Source organism: Cotesia glomerata, linkage group LG1 (assembly GCF_020080835.1).
Source record: "Cotesia glomerata isolate CgM1 linkage group LG1, MPM_Cglom_v2.3, whole genome shotgun sequence".
In the NCBI taxonomy this organism is placed as follows: Eukaryota; Metazoa; Arthropoda; class Insecta; order Hymenoptera; family Braconidae; genus Cotesia; species Cotesia glomerata.
The window spans coordinates 22608870-22630162 of NC_058158.1; the positions used below are offsets into that span (position 1 = coordinate 22608870).

The window sequence follows — 21293 nt, forward strand, 5'->3', positions numbered from 1 at the left end:
ATCTACTGATTTCAGTATCTTACTTTTACTGAAAAATAATTAATATTGAAATAATAATTAATACAATTATTATTTCTTTAAAAATAATTGTAATTTTTTTATATTATATAATATTTATCATCAAGTCAAAAATACTTTTAATCACGTGATACAAACTTTAATAGTTATTATTAACTGTAAATAAGGGGTTTTGAGACCGAAATGAGGGTATTACCAAAAGTTTAAAATGTCATGTGCATCAATTAATGAGTATTGAATATGTCTTTTGCTGAAATTTAAATTCAATTGTTTGAAAGATGTGTGAGAAATTAGTTATTGAACTTGCATCTTATACACTTAAAAATGTAAAGATATGGAAAGCTGATAAAATTAATATGAAACCTATGTTACTCCTCTATTCTCACACGCTGCCTTCACCCAGTAAAAATCAGCATTATTGCCCTTTCGAATAATACTCATCTCATTTAGGAAAATCGGGTGATTTATCAAGGCTCTATCAGATCATGACCTTCGATACTCTAAGCCTTTAGGTGTCTACCTAGTTGATGAGTACTTGGAAGAATTTTTTTTGATGTAATGTCATCTAGGCAATTATTGTATAAATGTATTAATAAAAAAGTAAATATTGATTATTTTTTAATTTCGTGGTAGGGAAATCGATAATTAAAAAAAAATTTTAAAGTTATTGATTTCACCACAAATTTTTAAAATCAAATTTGGATCTTAAAATACTTACTATGGATACATTAAGAAAAGTTTCTTGCTGATTTCCTTGAGTTATTAAGCATTTTAAGTTATTAAACATTTTTTAATAAAGGAACAAGACGGAGTGAAAATGGGCACCTGCTCATTGAAATTATGTTTGTGAAACTTCAGATTAACTAAAAAAAGTTTTATACAGACAATCATTTTGACGGGAAAAATCATTTGTATTTTAAATTTCTAAAATCTATTTTAATCAATATTATCAATTATAAACCTTACACACTGACAAATTTTAGAATGCAAGTTTTCAAAAATTTGAAGTTATCTGCTGTCTGGTTGTCCATAAAAATTCTTGATTAGTCTTTTTTTTTTATCAATTAACTAACTTTAAGCATACCATTTACTTTAATATTACAAACAACTATTACATAATATTTTAAGTTTTTTTCCAATCATTTTTTGTCTTGATTTTTTACTTATTTATGAATAAAATGTTACCTTGTATATTTGTTTAATTATCATTGTTGTGAAGTATTTTACAATTTACTGATAATTAGTGTCATTTTTACAATTGAAAGTATGATTCATAATTTATAAAAATAAAATATAACAAAACAATTTTTTAAATTTTTAATTAAAACTCTGGAAATGGCAATTTAAATATTAATCTTAAGATTATTATGTTAAATTAAGGTTTGAAATACATTTAATAGAAGGTCAAAATACTCTTTGTAGATGTTTCAAGTTGGAAGTAAACCAACGTTGGGAGTGGTGGTGTTGGAATTAATAGTAAGCTCAGAAGAAATATTTCTCAAATATCTGTTGCGGGTTGAGCATGAAATATTTGTATCTTCTGTATTATTGCTATCACTAATAGTCATCGGTTTTTTGCTGATTTTATGCTCAACATTGCGTAGAGTACATTGATGTTTCGCGGAGTCATCACTGTCAGAACAACTGCAACTACTATTACTATCACTATCGCTTTCACTGTCAATACTCGAAATGGAACTTTTTCTTCTTTTTCCTCGGAGCGCTTCAATATCTCTTCTCAGCTGATCATTTTGCTGTATTAAATCGTCTATTCTTTGCTGGCATATTTTTAGTTTTTTCGCCATTTCAAACTCTGAAGTTTCTGCTGTCAAAGAAGCACTTTTTTTGTTATCTAATTCTCTTTCTTCGGTCTGTTGAAAAGTCCTATTACGTAATCGTTTGGTCAGAATATCGAGTTTTGCTTCTAGCTGAATGTATTCTTCAATTAATTCAGATTTAGACAAGGCACTCAGTCTTTCAGCATGAAGGTCTTCGTACGCACTTGAAAATTCTTTTGTTAAAAATTCCTCTTCATCTTCAGGAGATGAGTAGAAATACTCTTCATCAGAATCAACGCTGAAACTCGAATCTCTTGTTCGTGATACTACCGGTTTCTGAATAATTTTTTGAACTTCGGTATTAGAGCCTGCTAATTTTTGTTCTAAATTTGGCAGATCATTATGATCATCCATTAGAAATTGTGTAGTATTATAAGGAGCTGGTGGTTGAGTTCGTTTTTTTATAACACGACTTGAATTTGAGCGGATTCGGAGTTTGTGATTGTAAGATTGCTGTTTTGTGTAAGGCTTAATTTTTCGATGTTTTGGTTTTCCACGACGAGTTTTTCGTTTTTTTGCCGAAATGTCTGTACCATCATCTAAATGGGTTAATTCATGATCACCACTTCCACTGCCGCTTTCAAATTTTTGACAACTCATATCTGAAGATTTGGTTGGCTGAAAATAAAAATACAAAAAAATTTTAATATTATTTAAGATTTTAATATCAACAATGTAAAAATTGAATTGATTGTAAAATTCCATCTTTTATCGTATTGTTGCTGAAGATATATATTTATATAAACAAAAGAGAAGTAACGTAGTTATATCGAAGAAAGAGAAATATTTACTTAAATATACTTGAGACAAACAAAAAGCAAATATTTATTTATATTTTCAAACGATGACTTTGATAACAAAATCATCAAAGCTCATCCTAAACATTAATGAAAACTTATTCAAGAAGGTTTAACTCTATTCATGGCTTGCACCGTTTTGAATTATGATAACTAACTGATGTACAGACGAACGGACGTCAGTTCATACAATTTTGTAATTATATTATTTATTATATATTTAAGTATATTAACTATAACAATTGATAAGAAAAAATAAGTAGTTTTGCAGGTTATCTATTTTTAATTCTTGTTGGTTTCTAAGGGCCAGTTTTTCAACCCCGGGTTTAAGTATTTTATCATTGTGAATATATCTATACATCTATTGTATATAGATATATTTACAATGATAAAATGCTTAAACCCGGGGTTGAAAAACTGGCCCTAAATGAACATACGGAAATGCAAAAAATGCAAGGCAGTTTTAGTTGATCAGATATTAAGAGTATATACGGTACTAAATATTTATTCAAAAATTTTATTTTTCTAATTACTTTTTGAAGAAATTTGATAATGATATATAACAAAGTTTTCGCAATAGTGAGTGGCATGTTCTCTTTGGGAAACTTTATTTTATCTGATTTTAAAATTTATTTGAAACGGAATTAGAAAAATAGAATTTTTAAAACATTCAGTATTATTCAGTTAATTTAAATCATGCTAAATTTAAACCATGCTAATTAGAAAAAAAAAAAAAAAAAAAAAGGGGGGCTCGAGTAAAATTATGGCAAGTGTATAGTCGTCATGGATACTGAACTCTCCTCTCTGCTGATTTTATTTATTTATTAAAATTGAGAGGGACTTCGATATTTGTAGATAACAATTAGTGTACCGTGCCTTTATAAGCATGGGTAATAATAAATGTAATGTCTGAAATTTTATTTTTCTCATTAATTTTTTAAACAACTAGTGGAATCTATGAATCTAATACCTGTAGAGAATTCAAATCCTAACAAAAACAGTTTCACTGTAAAAAAAATCGCGCCAAGTCCACGTTCATAAGACTATTAAGAAAAAAAAAATTTTTTTTTTTCTTTACAAAAAGATATAAAATAGAAAAATTAAAAAATCCAACTAACCGATATGATTGTATATGATTTTCGGAAATTAAAAAAAATTTTGTTGTAAATTTAAAAATTAAGAAAAAAATTTTGGAACGTATTTAGTGTGCGTGGTTGCAAAATATTTTACTTTTCATGAAATTCGTAAAATCTATTTACTAGGACTTTAAAAAAATTGAAATACACAATGACGCACACCAAGTACGTTCCAAAATTTTTTTCTTAATTTTTAAATTTACAACAAATTTTTTTTTAATTTCCGAAAATCATATACAATCATATCGGTTACTTGGATTTTTTAATTTTTCTATTTTATATCTTTTTGTAAAGAAAAAAAAAATTTTTTTTTTTCTTAATAGTCTTATGAACGCGGACTTGGCGCGATTTTTTTTACAGTGAAACTGTTTTTGTTCGAATTTCAGTATTTTTTGTAATTATAATAAAAATTTGCAATTGGTACCAACTTAAGGTAGTACCCTCGCCAAAGTCGTTTTCTTAGGATTTTTTTTTAATTTTGGTAGATTAATGTTCATATAATTCTTCGTCGATTGGCGCAATTTGAGAATTTTTTACCATCTAATTTCCGAGATATTTAATTTTAAAGTTTGAGTTTTGAACGCTCTTATACATTACGGTATACGGGATATCGAAAAATTTACCTACAAACATTTTTATATCTTAGAAACTTTTCTTAGGATCTTTTTAAAAAACTAGAGTAACGTTAACTAACAACTAAACAATTAAAAAAAAAAATTCATTGATAATTACCACACAGTTTCAGAGATATTTATTAATAAGTAATGAAAAATTTACCAGACTTTAACTGAGGAGGGGATACGTTAATAAAGCTGTGGCAACAGCGCAAGTTTTGTTAGCCGCGAAAGAAGTATGAGACGCGCATGCGCTGACAAATTTGAAAAGTTTAATTTACGTTAGGTGTAATATTATAGTTATTAATTTTATTTTTCTAAAAAAAAAAAACTATGATTATTTTATGAAAATAAGTATTTTTTTATGATACTAAAGTTAGCCAACATTTTTAATTTTTTGACTTTTTTTTAATAATTAAATTAGAAAAAAAAAAAATTTTTTTATATTGCATTTACAGTTTTTGAAGTTTTTTTCAAGTGAAATTTCTTTTTATTTTTTGTAATCATTTTTTCAATAAAAAAATTCTAAAAATTTTTAAATGTCGGCTGAATTAATTTTCATTTTTTTTTATATTTATTAAAAATTCAAAAAGTTAATAATTTTAATATAATAATATATATTAATCTTTCAATGTATGTAAATAAATAAATAAACGCATGTATCAAAACAGAGGTAAGTCTACAGCCAGTCCAAAACACTACAGTATAACCACTATAAAATATCTTAACGCTCACGGAGTGTTGCCAGACTTTTCAAACGATCAGTATCTCCTTCGTGATTGGCTGAAATAAGTACATAAACAGCAAAAAGTTTTAGGCTTGTCAATAATGGCTATCTGGCATGTGTACCGTACACTCTGGCATAAACTTTTGACGACGGAAGTCGCGAGGGTAATACCTTAAATCTCAAGTTGGCTGAATTTTTTATAGCAAACTATCCCCTTGAAGCTACAGTTTATGTAAAATGTGATGTCATATCACGGTTTAGTTGAATCGCGATTGGCGCCGCCATGCGAGCACTGATGATACCCCTTTGATAGCGCGAAACTCAACATTAAATTTATTTTTAGAATTATAATAAAACTTTTGGGAAAACCCCACAACCTAGGTCTAGACCTTTAGTTATTAGTAAAAAAGGTTATTGTTAAAATGTATTTTTACTCCCCGAAAATTCAGCACAATAGACTAGGAATAATAAAATAGAAAAGAGGATTAAGCCATAAAAATATAAATTTACTACCTAATTGCTCTCGACATAAGTAATTATAGAAATATTAGAAAATATATTTTCATCCCTTAAGGAATATAAAATATTGTATAAAAAAAATAAGAGAAGATAGTCTGAGCCGATTAGGGAGAGCCGCCCCCGCCACTTCTACTGCTGCGAGTCGGACTTAGTAAATTCTAGTGAAGAATCAGAATAGTATTCGAGCTCAGATATCGCCTCGTTTCTAATTTTGTGTAAAGTCTTTTGAATATATACTTCGATTCAGTTAACTTAATTCCGTTCAATTATTTATTTAATTTATATTCATTTTATATCATTTTCCTCATCCTACAAGTTCCCGTTGATAAAGTTGAGTATTTCAATATTCCCGGGCGAATCAAAGACCACGTCGGTAACTTTAAATTTAAATAAAGATTTCTATCGTTGTCCACCAGAAGGAGGACATAACAAAAAATAATTGCAGCGCACCCTGGCGGGTGTAGATGCAAGCTGTGAAATTTATTTTTTTAACTGTATTTTCTCATCTATTGGAGGATTACCATGCATTCTCGAATTACTTAGTCTGTGGCATGTCACTTTTTACATCGAAAAAAAGTCAGGATCGAAATTTTTGAGCTTGCTATAGTTTGTGCTGATAAAATTTAATAATTTCAAGTAGATTAATTGTTATAATTGAATATAATTAATTGATATCAGTAAAATAAAGTATGAATTACTGTTATAATATAAAATTTAGGAACAAGAAGTACCGTAGAATTAAATAAAATTTTGCAACCTCGAAATACCATTCTGCTTACAGTAAACACACTCGGTAGTCTGGCGCTCCGTTTACAATGGATTTGAACGGAACTTGGCGCCAGATTCTACCGAATCTGTGGATAGGTATACTTACATTTTTTTCGCAGCGAACGTTGTCTAGCCTGTAACCATTGTCTATTTCTTCTACACCAGATGGCGCGGATGTTGTTTCCTCCATTACTATTGTAGGCGTTGCATCTGTTCATTATTGTTTAAAACAGATCCTATTTTAATATTATTTAACCTACTTTTTTAATATATGAAAGAAAATATATTTATGAAACAAAAATAATTACCTGATTGTTATGAATTACACAAATTCTCAATAGTGTCATTAAAAAAAAAACGATTCTTTAGCTAAAATTAGTCGATTACTTCTCATAAACAGCGTTCTAGCACTATAACCAGCAACTAAATTGCCATACTTGAGTAACCCATAATTTCATCCGACATAGCAGCGCTTTACCATTCTATAGTTATCATTGTAGTGGGGATAGAACTACTAATCGTGGCGGGTTAATATAAATAGTTTTTTTCTTTTTCTCTTAAACAATCTCCCCTCATTGAATTTATTTATCGCTTTTATAATTCAATTAATTTATAACTGCTATTCACATTCTTTAATTTTTTTATAAATATCACGAATTAAGAATTTTTTGAATGATTTAAAATCAATACCTACTAGGGTGTTTTTAAAATAATGTTTCACAATTCTGTTCGACAAATTAAAAAAATTTAGCTCATTGTTAAAAACCGAAGCATAGTTCTTTTAAAATAAAAATAAAAACTCTTTCAAAAGCCTATTAATTCGTTTAAAACGAAAATATATACTTTTTTTTTATTATGAATGTAGTACCGAAAAATAAAAAATAATATAAAAAAATGATTTTAAATTATCGTATATTTTTTTTTTTTCAATATTAAATTTTTTATGATTACCACTTTTTACTTTTTTTTAGTTCTACTTTCTTAACTCATGTATCTTAAACATCGTCAAAAAATTCTAAAATAGTGTTTTGAGAAATAAGTTCAGTTTAAAAAAAAAAAAAAAAATGAAATGAACACATTGCAAAAATTAAAAAATTTACGAAAATTGTCAAAACACTATGAAAAATAAAAAATTTTTTGTTATGGTAATTTTTGATAAATATGTGTTAAAATACATTTAAAAATTTTAATTGAAAAAAATATAAAAAACAAAAATTAGAAAAACGGTTGACCCTGAAGGCCATCCCTGCAACTTCCCGCTAATTCCATACTTAGGCGCTTAAAATTGCACCAATGACGTTTTTGAGCTCTTCGAGCTTAAAAATACAATTTATGGGTTATTTTGAGCTATCCGAGCTCAAAAAGATTGCTTTCCTATGCTTTTGAGCTCTTCGAGCTCAAAAGTCTGATAGAGATTTGATAAGACACTATTTTTTGAATTTTTAAACCGCAATAACTTTTGAATGAATAAACCGATTTTCACGCGGTTAGCAGCATTCGACACAGTTTTTCAAGCCTCACAAAGAATCTTAAATTTTTAATTGATCGCGCTAGGAATTTCGGAGTTATTCCGAAAAAACACTTTTTTCGGTTTTCTTTCGTTCACGATATCTCTCGAACGAATCAACCGATTTTGACCGGACTGGTGGCGATCGACGTGGTTTTTTGAGATTAAGAGCTGATTAGTTTTTGGAATTGAACCATCAAGCCGTTTAAAAGTTATTTCAAAAAAACCACATTTGAAAAAAATCTTTTGATCTGAATCGGTCCAAATAGATTTCAAAATCTAAGTTTGGTCAAGCCCTTTCGAATGGCACCAACCGCGATGAAATCGGTCACGCCGTTCAAAAGTTATAAGAGGTTTACATACATCCACACACACACACACACACACACACACACACACACACACACACACACACACACACACACACACACACACACACACACACACACACACACACACACACATACATACATACATACATACATACAGACACCGTGACAACCTCGCGGGAAGAGTCAGGGAAGCTTCCTGTGATCTTCAAACGTCGAGATCTGATGAAAACTCGATTTTTGTAAAACGGGGTGAAAACAATAACTTCCCGATTTTTGAAAATCTTCGATTTTCTTAGCGGGAAGTTAATAAAGTTCTGACAACTCGGTTTTTTAAAAAATTATAGATATTTGAAAATAAAAAAAGCGTCATTCGGCCAAGCCCGACATGGATCGATAGATTTATTTAACGAATATAGAATTTTTTCAAGTCACGAAATAAATTGAAAAAATCATCAATCCAAGATAAATAAGAGCTTAAATTCATAATAATTGACATGAACTTCAAAATAAATTTGATAGAATCGAACTATGTATCACAGCAAAAAAAGTATTTTGATAAAAGTGACAAAATACGTATATTATAAATTTTTCAAACTTTCAAAACCACTAAGGAAATTTAAAAAAAAGTTAAAGATCAACGAATTATAGCTTAAATTAAAGATAATTGTATAAATTAATTTAATAGATTTTAGCAATTTCGTACGGCTGACAACTTATAAGACGATCCAAGCTAAAAACATGTTTATTGATGAATTTAAAAAAATTTTTCGAGTTACGAAATAAATTGAAAAAATCATCAAAACTGGACAAATTATAGCTCAAATTAAAAATAATTAAGATTTCGCTCATCTTCGAACTTGATCTCGGTATTGATTCATAAAATAAGCCCACAAACTTTATAAAGATCGATTGGAAACTGTGGGCGCAATCCTGCTGACAGGGCGCGTTATAAAGTAAAACATATTACAAAATTTTTTTTAAATTCCAACATGAGACCGGCTGCAATATCTTTATTTTAGTGGGATAAAAAATTTTCTAATGATCGTTTCTTTGACAGCAATGGCAGTTGTTAAATTATTGTCCATAATTTGATGAAATTTGGTACATTAATAAATGATGCTCAGATAATATAATAATTTTATTAAATTTTGAAATAATTACACCAGGAAATAGACAGTAAACTTTCTGCGTTTAATATTCACATAAGAAATCAGTTTTTTTTTTTTTTTTTTTACAAAAAGTACTATTCAGATTTCAATAAAAATTGAGACAATGAGGGAAAATCATATGTTACCTATTTTCCATAATTGAAAGTACAAATTTAGAGCATGTTATCATAGTAATTAATAAAGAAAACTATAAAACATGTTATGTGTCTCCTTTTTCTGCTTTTCTGAAACGCAACGGATGCATAGGTAAATCTACTACGTAAATCATATGAGAATTTGTATGTGACATTTGGCTCTTGCAGCATTGACAGTACTTCCTGGAGAGTAGGGTAAAAAATTTTCAGTTCAATCGAAAAGAGTCATCAGGTTAAAAAATGTTAGATTTTGCGTAAGTCCTGACATGTACATAGGTAACGTGTATTTAGCGCGAGACACTCCCAGGGTCTTCTTCATATATATTTATATTTATATATTTATGTGTAAATACATCTTTTTTTAATACTATTTTTTTAAACTACTTGACTCACAGCTTCTCTACAAATCACAAAATTTCTGGAAGATTTTGTCAGAAGACCAAACACAATATTTAGATTTCTAAATAACTCAACTGAAAAAATATTTTCGAATTTTCTCTTATGTTTTTTTATTTTCAACTAACAAAATAAGGCGGAGTTAATTATTATGGTTTAATGATAGAACGCAAATAATTCCTAAAAGCAAAAAAGCATGGGCGCGTTCAGATTTACTTTGTCAAATAATACGGAGCTTAGATACTAACGTTTATTTTACGTAAAATACGTAAGAAACTGTCCGTTTCGTGAACTACCCATCTTCGGTCAATTTCACTCTATAGAACAGCTATAGTAGGAATAATATGTACCGGCTGCATTTGTCTAACTAAAAAGAACTGTAAATACCTGAAGCTTTTACGTCAATGTCAATTCTAGTGCACTCATGAAACGCAACGTGAATTTTTAAGTAGTTCACATTTATTTATTTTAGTTTTAATCAGATAGACCATTTTTTTATTATGAATTGTAATAGAAAAAAAACGTAATTAATAAAATAAAAACATACGAAATTAAGAAAAAGATGTAAATAATTATAAACGATGAAAGGAACGTGCGAACCATGAACTGGTCCACTATTGTCGACAAGAGAGGGCTTACACTGACGAGAATTTAACGAAGTTTCGTGTGTTGTATTTTTTTTTATACTTTACAGATTTAAAAAAATGGTGGCCTTAATATTAAATTATAACTTGAGCAATTAGAAAAGATTAGATCGGCGTTGTAGTAAACGATCGATAATTATGTGATGAAAATGAAAATCAAGGCATGATCTTTCCACCAAATAATATTTATTAATAAGATCTTAAGGCTACAAAAAATTTTTAAATTATTTTTTGTGATTGATGGTGTGAAGTATTGTTTTCTTAAAAATATTAACGCATTGTAAACTTACAAGCAAATAAGCAGTAGCACATATTAATATAACATTCTATTTGTGAGTGTGTTGATGACATTTTCACTCGTACAATAAGACGCCTTTGGGGTTGAAATGTAGATCATTATAGAATGTGCCAATGCGTAGGTGTTTAAATTCATCTAAAATGGTTATGTATTTTTACAGTGAATTTTTATTATTTTGCATACGATGTCATATACATTTAAAATTTCGACAGTGTTTTCATAAATGTCCGGGTTTTCAATCCAGGATTGCATAGTAATTGTGAAATAATATGACCTTAAAATTCTCGGAATATTTAAAATATAATTAAAATGAGTATTTACGGTTCATCAAAGCTTACTATTATATTGAAAAATATTTGTATACACATTAAGTATCTAATCACGGTATAGATTGAAAATATTTGTTGAAGTGACTTATTGAAATGTCACGCTGGTTAACTCATATTAAAAAAAGACACTTTTAAGAAATAAAAAGGTACTTAGTAGTATCATTAATATGTTGATTAATAAAACTTTAATAAAAAAAATAGTGATGATTTTATATATTATTACCATAAAGGATTAAACCGGCAGGATGGATCCCGGTGGGATGTCATTATGCGAGAAAAGTCATCAAAATGTCGCACTCACTTGAATTATGTGAGGGGCACAACAGAAATGTGCTCACGTGATCCTCCTGTCCTCCACCCTGCCCTTACTAAGGCTAATGGTAAAAGTTCCAGTCCCCAATCAAGTTTTCTTGGTGAATCTCGAAGTGAAGGTGGTTTACTTCCAACTCCTGGTGGTAGACTTAAATTTTTCAAAGACGGAAAGTTTATTTTAGAACTATCCCATCGACGTGATGGAGAAAGAACTACATGGTTTCCAGTTCCTAAGAAAACGTTTTGGCCTCCAGCTAGCACGACACCCAACAAGCAAGAGATCAATTTTCTCAGCGGTATGCTACATAATTTAAATTATTGTCAGAAATTTTTTTTCTTTATAATTTATAATTATAATTATTATTTTTTTTTTTTTATCTTAGATGATAATTCTTCCATACAATCGAGCCCATGGCAAAGAGACCATTGTTGGAAACAAAGTTGTCCCAGGAGATCTACCTCTACAGAGTTTGATTTTTACTACAGGCGAGATCCTCGAACTCATTTGCTTGCATCGTCTCATTTCCTTGTTCGGAAATATCGACGTCCATTGGATCCAACACCGTTGCAGTTTACTATAAAATTAAATGCAACTCGTTCTAAATCTATCAAAATAAAAAATACTGATGCGACTGGAAAATCTTTAAGTCTTATTATCGATAAATTGTCTCGTTTGGATCCGAATGTAGTTTCACCTAGAAAAAGAATTTTGCGAGAACTAGAAAAAGTTACACTAGAAGATCAAGCTTCTAAAAGACGTGCGAAGCCACAGCCAATTACATTATCAACTACGATAATTCCTACGACGACAAATGCGAATATACCTTCATCTAAGCAACTTTCATCGTATAGTATAACAAGTATTCTAGGAGAAAACAAACCAAATCCTGAATCGGGGTTTTTAAGAAATTTACTCAAGTTAGATGATGGGCATACTTTTAATTACATAACAAGTAATTTTCACCCACGAACTAGAGTTGATCCATTGAGTGGATCTGCAAATACATCAGTTCATCATCCGTTGTATGGAGTTCCAGTGCTTCCTCCTGGTACATACAGGGCACCAGGACTATGGATGCATTATCCCCCGCCCGTACATTATTCACCTCGAATTCATCCCACATATTTGCCACCACCACTTCATTCATCCCCTCCTGTTCATCATTATAAAGAATACAGAGAACAAACACTTACATCTCCATCAGGTAGGTAAACTTTACTATATATTCATGTTTCATCTATAATTTTTAAAAATTTAGTGTCTTTATTTCTTTCTTTTTTATTTTGATTCTTAGATATGCCCTTAAATTTATCAAAGCATGCAGGTTAAAACTCAGGATCCTAAAAAATCGGTGCCTTAGTGATGAGCTAACTTAGATGTGTATACACTGCCGGAACAGCAACAGTACGATTGTAATATTTTTAGTTTGTGGACATTTGTATAAATACAATGTACACAGTGACATTCTCCCCCCATATATATACTTATAATTTTTACTTTGCTTTTATACGTCTAGTTGAAAAATAATTTTTGTCTTCGAATTCTTGTATAAACTATAATAATCTTCGTTAAAATAAATAAAAAAAAGGTAATGTAAATAAATACTTCATTTTTAAGTCTGTTTCAATGAATATAGGAATAATAGATTTATAGAATATTGTTTTTAAAAATTTGCAATTCAGATTTATATAAATTTAATATTCTACAAATTATTGTAGCCATTTAAACTATAAATAAGTCGAATAATTTTTAATATCATAAACTAATTGCTATGACATTCAATAAATATGTTTAAATTTGAAACAATAAACTAACTGTACATTTTTTAATCCAAAAGACAGGATATAGAAACTATGCAAGTGTTTTCGCAAAATAGTATGTTTTAAATAATTTGGTTACTCATATAATTCGAAAAAAAAAATTTTATTTTATTTGAGTTTTGGATTGCTGGAAATTAATAACTTTTTAATTAAGTATTGTCAACATCAAAAGCGTTATAAACCAAAAGATCGAATGAAAATAAAATAAATCTTGTAGTTATATATATGTGTATGGGTGGATGATTATATAAATACGCGTGATTTTCTGAGTGTATGTGTGGGTAAGGGCTGTAACTCATTTGTTTTAAAAAATTATCGGTCTCAATTTTAAGTAAGATTAATTTATTAGATTGATTAACCTTAATTAACTTGTGAGTAATTTTTAGTGAGAATTTCTCGTGCATTTTGAAGTCATAAATTAATGATTTAAAATTATTTAACACGCTACTAAGCATAATATTCAGAGAGAAAAAGTATCGTGTCCATTACTAATAGACAGCGTGAACATTACAATACTCTTATAATTTATACTTGGATAGTGTTAACCTACTGTATCACAATTATCAGATACTGTATCATTAATCTCGCTCCTATAAGATAACTATCTATTACTTTATCCACGTGATTTGAAGTTGATGCATAAATTAATTCTTACAACAAATTTTCAAGTCAATTAACTGTGTATATTTTAATTTGAAATTTATAATTTTATATTTGTAATAACACACGAAGAAATATTTATTTAATATCAATATACTTACAATTATGGAATGTATGTACATAATAAACATTAATGATGACATTTTTTAATGTAAACGTAAGACATGCGTTTAGTCGCTTTTATGTGGTTGAAAATTTTGATACTTTTCAAAATTAGTATTCATTAATTTTTTTTTTTTTATATTGGGTATTTTTGTTCTCGCCTATGAGTCGTCTAGTTATATTTTGGTCAAGTACTGTCGATGAAGTAACTCCAAAAAAAAAAAAGTGAAGAAACTAACGTTTCGAATTACTAGGAAAAATGATAAATTTTCATCAACAGTACTTGACCAATATATAACTAGATGACTTATAGCCGAGAACAAAAATACCTAATATAAACATAAATTAGTTGGATAAAATGTTTAAGAAAAATTAAATTTTAATAATATTTATAAATTTAAATTGTTGAATACACTGACTATATTTTATTAATTTATAAATAATCATGTTTCGTCTATGAATTATGGAAGAGTCGTTTTGAAAGCTTTTCTTTAAGTATCGGTGCTTAAAGTGCGGATAGCAATTAACACGTTCAGTTTTGCTGAAACATTAGCCAGCTATTTCTATTAACGATAATATATTCACGATACTTTTAAATGATGATAACAGGTATTTTATGTTCATCTATAATTATGTATAGAACCAATTACAACACTACGTTTGCGATTCATTATATAGTTGTGAGAGCGATACTTTTTTTCCATATAAGTATTTTTTTTCTTAATTTCATCATATCCATGTTATTTCAATTTAATAAAAAAAATCTAAAAGTTCATATGGTACTTGATTAAGACTTTTTTTTTTTTTGACAATAGTTACGATCATTATTCAATTACTTCTAATTTGCGAAGACATTTTATTTCAATATATTTTGACATGAGAAAGATGTAAAGATAAAATTTTTATAGAAGTAAAAGAAAATAATAATTACACATGTAATGAAAAATCTTTACCTACGCCAAATTTGAAGAGCCTGAAGATATATGTAAATATAATGTATAAACTGATTGCATCAATAGGCTCTCAAAAGCTTGAAGAGTATTATAACTAAAAAAGGAAATGTTTATAAATAAAGATAAAGGAACTATTGAAAGCTAAGTGCAATAAGTGACGTGACATCGAATGTAAAACTCTTAATTTATATTACATAACATAATTAACTTTTGATTCATACGAAATAAATTTCTTCATCGCTGAATATTTGTTAGATTATGATTTATATAAATAATTCAATCAAAATTAAATAGAGAGTTTATTTTATAAACGATGCGAGTTTTACAATTTATAGTGAATATTCACTTTGTCTGCAAAAATGTGTCTTGGCGATTACGATAGTAGTGAAAATAAATATGGGGCGTTTTTTAACTTTTCGTATCTATATTATATTCAACACTTGAAGGGTATTAGCTAAAAAAGTATAAATGAAGAAAAATTTTTTTTCGACTTGACACTGGTTTTTACCTCAGGTAATGTTACTGTTTAAAAAAAATACTTTTGTCATTTATACTTTTTTTGTTCAAATTCTTTCACTTTTGTTATAGCTTTATTAAAGAAACGAAAAATGTAATTTCTATCATGATGGATAAGAAAACAATATAGTATATAACTATATTCTTTGTACAGATTAGATGATACACTAGAACATGATTATATTTATAGAACTTGGGTTATTATTATTATTATTATTTTTTTTTTTCATTTTATAATTATTACATGAAATTGTAGAGTATTAGCATTTGTTGTATATCCCTTGATAATCGAATAATAGTAATAATACAATTTCAGAGTCAATATGTATCGCTGAATATTGTGACTGACTGATTTACGAGTTTGAAGTCGTGCCTTAAAACCTGTCAAAACATATTTAAAAGGAAAATATATTTATAAAAGTATTATAGAAAATTTTAGTAACGTACGTTTCTACCATAGTATAACTCCTATAAATTGTCATCTAAAAGGGTGAGATTCAGAATTTACGAGATAAACCAATAAATTAAACGAAAAAAAGTTTCTTTCTCTTTCTCTCTCTTGAAGGTGAATTGAAATAATTTGAATTTATAGAAGTTCTGCTGACAATCCATATTCCTGGATATAATTTTTGATTGAACTAATTAATACATAGTACTTTGTGTCAAATTAATTTTGGAAATTAACTTCAACATACAAGCAATATCTTGAGTCGTTTATTACTACACATTAAACAAGGAAAATTATGTGATTTTACTCAAACTTTAATAAGTTTTATAAAACTATGAATGACATTAATAAATTTAATAATTTGTAATACAAAAATGTATAATTAACAGAAAAATAATTGTATAGAATCACTAACTTCATGAATAAAAATGTTTAATAATATTTTCAATTTTTTAATATTACATATTACGACAATTTCTATTGATATTTATAAATAGCTAAGTTAATTAATAGATCTATGAGACTTTATAAAAGAGATTCTATACATGCATTTGCCTAAAATTTATAAGATCTTTTCCACAGAATCTAAAGCTTCAAAGTCTCAAATTGAAATAAAAATCTTGAGTTTTTAAGTTAAAATAAAATATTAATGGGTTTCAGAATATTGAGGTAAATTTCGACAGCTGTCTTTGTTTGAAAAATTTGAGGTTTTTCGATCCAATGATTCGTCTGCATAACTTTCTAGGACTATAAGACGTCAATATATTGAAATAACACAATTGTTTTTATCGAATTGGAAAAAATAACTTTCTGAATTCTAGAAAATTTGTAATTTTCTTAACAAAAAGTTGAACATGTTCTTTCTTTTATCTTCCTAATATTTAACCGTTAACATGATAACATATCTAATGATGTATTACAGATACGATCATTTTTCATAAAATCACAGTCTCTCAAAAATAACGTATTTTGATTCATTTTGTAGTATGGTAATGCAACTTACAGATTTTCATTCGGATCCATAATTCAATATATTACGATCCTTTCGGAAAATTTAACGAGTATCAGAAAGTTAGTGAAATTAATTTTTTTTTTTTTTTAGTTTTATACTCTTAAATTGAAAAATTATCAATCTGCTTATAGAAATTAACAACAAAATTTGAGTATGTTGTCAATTGTGAGATAGATGACATATTAACAGCACAGTAAAGGAATTTAATTTTATTATTATTACTTCGATAAAAATTTTGATCTATGTATTATTAATTAATTTTTAGTTACAAAACATCAAAGTTTATTTACAATATATAAACAGTCATGAATCATTTTTTTCTTGAATTTTTTATTTTTATAATAAATCAATTTTTTATGCATTAATAATTTACACTTATTATTTATATTTTGATGAGTTGTGATAGCTGCTTTATTGCGAATCTCAACTAAAGTCTCTGTAGCAATAGACCGGAAAGAACCGTTACGTCGCAATGTTACTTATACATTTATGCATGTGTTGTACGAATCTTAATTGCAATGACCAACGATTATTCCTGATTAAAAGTCTGTTTATTTAGTGAAAATAGTATTTTTCGTCTATTATATTTGTCTCTTAATAGGTTTTCTAGTTCAATATTTCGATAATTATTTATTTCACTAAGTAGGTAAGCATATCAATAATTTCATAATCAACAAAACGTATCATTTTGATTATTCGGTGACTAAATCACAGAAACAATTTTTCGTTCTTCTACAGTAAATTTTTTGAAAGTATTACAGTTTTATATTGATTCGATAATATATTTCTGTTGAGTATATTTATAAATATTTCATAGAGTTGTGAATCATAAAATTTTAATATTTTGATATTCCAAATTCTATTTTAAGTTCTGCAATGTCTTTAGAAATTTTCTTCTGATTATAATAGTTGTTTACGTTAGTTTAAAAATATCGTATAAATAAATATCTGACATAATTTTTTAATCTGCTGGATGATGCGCTACTCGTAAACTCTGGGGCAAGTCTGAAATCCGAAGTTTAATAATCACAAAATTTCGATAAGTAGACTCTCGTGAGCTTTGTAATAAAGTTATTGATCTTGAGAATTTTAACTGTTGTACAGAAGATCGTTGTTTATAAATTATAATCTTTTTGTAGTTGGATCCTCTGGCTTTGTATCTTCCAAAGTATGTTCTTTGGCATAAATCTTTACGCATTTTCTTTAAAATATTCTTAGCTTCTCCATCAGCAATGCACTGATATTCCCCTTTATAGGGACCGCATAGGTCAGAATCAGTCTCTTTGGATCTTCTATTTACCTATTTTGCGTAGAATAATCTGTCGTTATTTCTCTTTTGGAAGCTGCTTCTGCCGTATTCGGTTATATATCTAAACATGGCTATGAACCCTAATATCTAAACTTGAACTCTGAACCCTCAGGGTAAAGTTTGATGCGCTTTTTTTTTTTTTTTTTTTTCTTAAGAAGTTTATTGAAAAGCCAGTACATAAAATAGAAATTAAGAATGATAAAAAATACAAAAAAATCAATACATAGTTATACTTAAAATATGTAGTTCACAGTTGCTAAGTAATAGTCGTACTCGTGTAACCAAAAATTATTCTGTAATCAAAGCTTTTATCAAATATAATCAAAATTTTATTTAACTGTCCATTAGTTATTATAACTTTTTATTACATAAATGTGAAATTTAAAAAAAATAGATGAAAAATAGGCTATTAAAAACCGTCATATGAATATTTAGAGCTTATTTTTTTTTTTTTTTATAAAATAAATACACTAGTATCTACACTACTAGCAGTTCGCCCCGGCTTCGCACGGGTATTTAACAAAAATTTTTAAATTATTCATAATATAAGGTAGCCTATGTCACCCGGGGATAGTGTAGCTTTCCAACAGTGAAAGAATTTTTCAAATCGTTTCAGTAGTTTCGGAGCCTATTCAATGCAAACAAACAAACAATCAAATCTTTCCTCTTTATAATATTATAGTCTAGTCGAGAAGTGAGTTTTCTGCGAAAAATCGACCCTAAAGTCTTAAAAATATGGCGATTGGTGCATTGGATTCAGAATTTTATTCTGAGAAAGAGGTATTTTTTAATTTATCTGCCATTAAAAATTTCATTTGTTATAAACAAAAAACGAAATGGGAAAAAAGGAGTCTCCATTTTGTCGCTATAACTTTAAAAATATTAAAGATATCTGAAATTTGAAAGAAGATTCTAAAAGAGGAGAAAATTTTAGTAGTATAAGTCTCGCTTCCGGAGTTGTAGCTACATTATTTATAATTTTAATTTAACGTTGAAAATTGGGCTCCGCGCGGCCGTTTCTGCGCTTAGGCGTCGCTGCCAAGCAAAGCATGCAACAAAAAATAATTATTTTAAAACATTCAATATTAATTTAAAAATCTGAATAAATTATAGGGTCATCTAGACACTTAAAGGAATATAGCCCCCCAAAAAAAAATTTTTTATCTTGATTTTCGTTAAAGTTATTCAATTGTTAATTAACTAATTTTTCGTAGACTTGAGTTTTGATCAAATCTCTTCGGTTCAACCGTTCAAAAGTTATAAGAGGTTTACATACTTACACACACACACACAGACACACACACACACACACACACACACACGCGCGCGCGCGCGCGCGCACGCGTAAACGGGGCATGAACCAAAGACCTTCGGTGCACTGGTGGAACGAACACATCAGCTTCCTACGGAAAGAGTGTCTCAAGAAAAGAAGAATATCTCAGCGTGGTTATCGGCGGCCTGACTCAACGGAACTAGTCGCAGAATACAAGAAAGCTCGTCGACATTTAAACAAAGCCATCAAGGATAGCAAGAAGAACTGCTGGAAAGAGCTAATCAACGAGGTGGACAAAAACTTGTGGGGTAGACCTTACAAGGTAGTCATGGCACACCTGAAATATCAGCCAATGCCGTCTTCTACGTGTCCTCAACTCTTACAGAGGATCGTGACTGCGCTGTTTCCACGACAGCGCGTTTTCAACTATCTGTTGGCACAGAACGAACTGAATGATATTCCACCTGTCACGAAAGAAGAACTGATGGAAGCTTGTAACCGCGTCGGGAATAATAAAGCACCGGGATTGGACGGAATCCCTAATATTGCCTTGAAAACATCTATTAAAGCAGCGCCAGCGTTATTCCTCGACGTCTACAACATCTGCTTGAAGGAAGGGATTTTTCCTCGGAAGTGGAAACAACAACGGCTGGTACTACTTCCTAAAGGGAAAAAGCCACTGGAAGAACCGTCATCTTATCGTCCACTCTGCATGCTGGATACAGCCGGTAAGATACTAGAACGTATAATCCACCAAAGGATAGAAGCAGTTGTCGATCCACTCTTAGCAGACAATCAGTACGGATTTCGGAAAGGACGATCAACCCTGGACGCGATCAACCTGGTTGTCGGTATAGCCAAAGACGCAATGGTGGCAACTTTAGACATAAAAAATGCCTTCAACTCCGCCAACTGGGATTGCATCATGCAAGCCCTTCAAGAGATGAACGTACCAGGATACCTACGAAGGATAGTCGCTAGCTACTTCACAGATAGAGTCCTGAGATATGACACGAAGAATGGTCCAAAGGAGTATGATGTTACTGGAGGTGTACCGCAGGGTTCTGTTCTCGGTCCACTTCTCTGGAATGTCATGTACAACGGATTGCTGAGACTGAAACTACCAAGAAATGTCAAACTGGTAGCGTACGCGGACGACGTAGCCGTAGTAATCGTCGCCAAGCATCTTGATGAGATAAAACATATGTTCGCTATCACTTTTGAGCGAATTAAGTGATGCTCGATGCCCGACTTAACTTCAAACAACAAGTTGAACACGTGACCCTCAAAGCATCAGCAGTAGTAGCTAACCTAGTACGATTGATGCCCAACATCGGTGGCCCGAAGCAGACAAGGAGGTCATTGCTATCATCAGTAGTTACATCGGTCCTCACATATGGTATATCCATTTGGGCCGACGCACTTGAGATCCAAGAATCATGGAGGAAAGCATGTCCAGTTTACCGACTGAGCGCGCTAAGAGTAGCCAGCGCCTTTCGAACAATATCAGAGGAAGCAGTGTGTGTCATTTCCGGAACTTTGCCGCTCAGAGTCCTAGCTGAGGAAAGACGGAACCTTTACCAACGAAAGAGGACAACCCCACTAAGTGCCGAGGAACTCAGAGCTAAAGAACGGCAGAACAGCATCGCACGATGGCAATC

General features: G+C 29.5%; 3 protein-coding genes across 6 annotated transcripts in view; 2 read left to right on the top strand and 1 right to left on the bottom strand.

Moving 5' to 3' along the window:
• Positions 1-1192: 1192 nt before the first annotated feature.
• LOC123275461 (protein HEXIM1-like) lies at positions 1193-6887 on the bottom strand. Of its 2 annotated transcripts, none has more exons than XM_044743617.1 (3): positions 6726-6887; positions 6524-6627; positions 1193-2474 (listed from the first exon to the last, which is right to left on the bottom strand). In XM_044743617.1, the coding sequence occupies exons 2-3, from the start codon at positions 6605-6607 to the stop codon at positions 1446-1448; spliced, it is 1113 nt and encodes a 370-aa protein (XP_044599552.1). In that variant the 5' UTR covers positions 6608-6627; positions 6726-6887; the 3' UTR covers positions 1193-1445. The 2 variants fall into 2 exon arrangements, with proteins under 2 accessions (XP_044599552.1, XP_044599553.1); XM_044743618.1 differs by having other exon boundaries at positions 6524-6653; positions 6726-6881.
• Positions 6888-10322: 3435 nt separating this feature from the next.
• The window catches only part of LOC123270773 (protein hairless-like), a 61876-nt gene continuing 50905 nt past the window's right edge, over positions 10323-21293 (top strand). The window contains exons 1-4 of one of the 2 annotated variants that reach the window (XM_044736923.1): positions 10329-11372; positions 11457-11834; positions 11922-12743; positions 12834-16315. In XM_044736923.1, coding sequence (XP_044592858.1) covers positions 11495-11834; positions 11922-12743; positions 12834-12868 — 1197 coding nt within the window. In that variant the 5' untranslated portion in view covers positions 10329-11372; positions 11457-11494 and the 3' untranslated portion in view covers positions 12869-16315. Of the gene's footprint in view, positions 11835-11921; positions 12744-12833; positions 16316-21293 lie in introns of those variants that run through there. The other variant, XM_044736932.1, reaches the window with a different exon arrangement.
• Positions 17487-21293, top strand: part of LOC123270745 (adipocyte plasma membrane-associated protein-like) — a 51931-nt gene continuing 48124 nt past the window's right edge. For both annotated transcript variants that reach the window (XM_044736891.1, XM_044736908.1), the window contains exon 1: positions 17487-17696. The gene's annotated coding sequence lies outside the window, so the exon portion shown is untranslated. The remainder of the gene's footprint in view (positions 17697-21293) is intronic.

Bases quoted from the DNA above. Each gene is read 5' to 3' on its own strand.
- LOC123275461 (XM_044743617.1), bottom strand. From the start codon at position 6,607: ATGGAGGAAACAACATCCGCGCCATCTGGTGTAGAAGAAATAGACAAT. The intron at 2,475-6,523 runs GTAAGTATACCT...TTTTATTTTCAG, and splicing joins ACGTTCGCTGCGAAAAAAAT to CCAACCAAATCTTCAGATAT.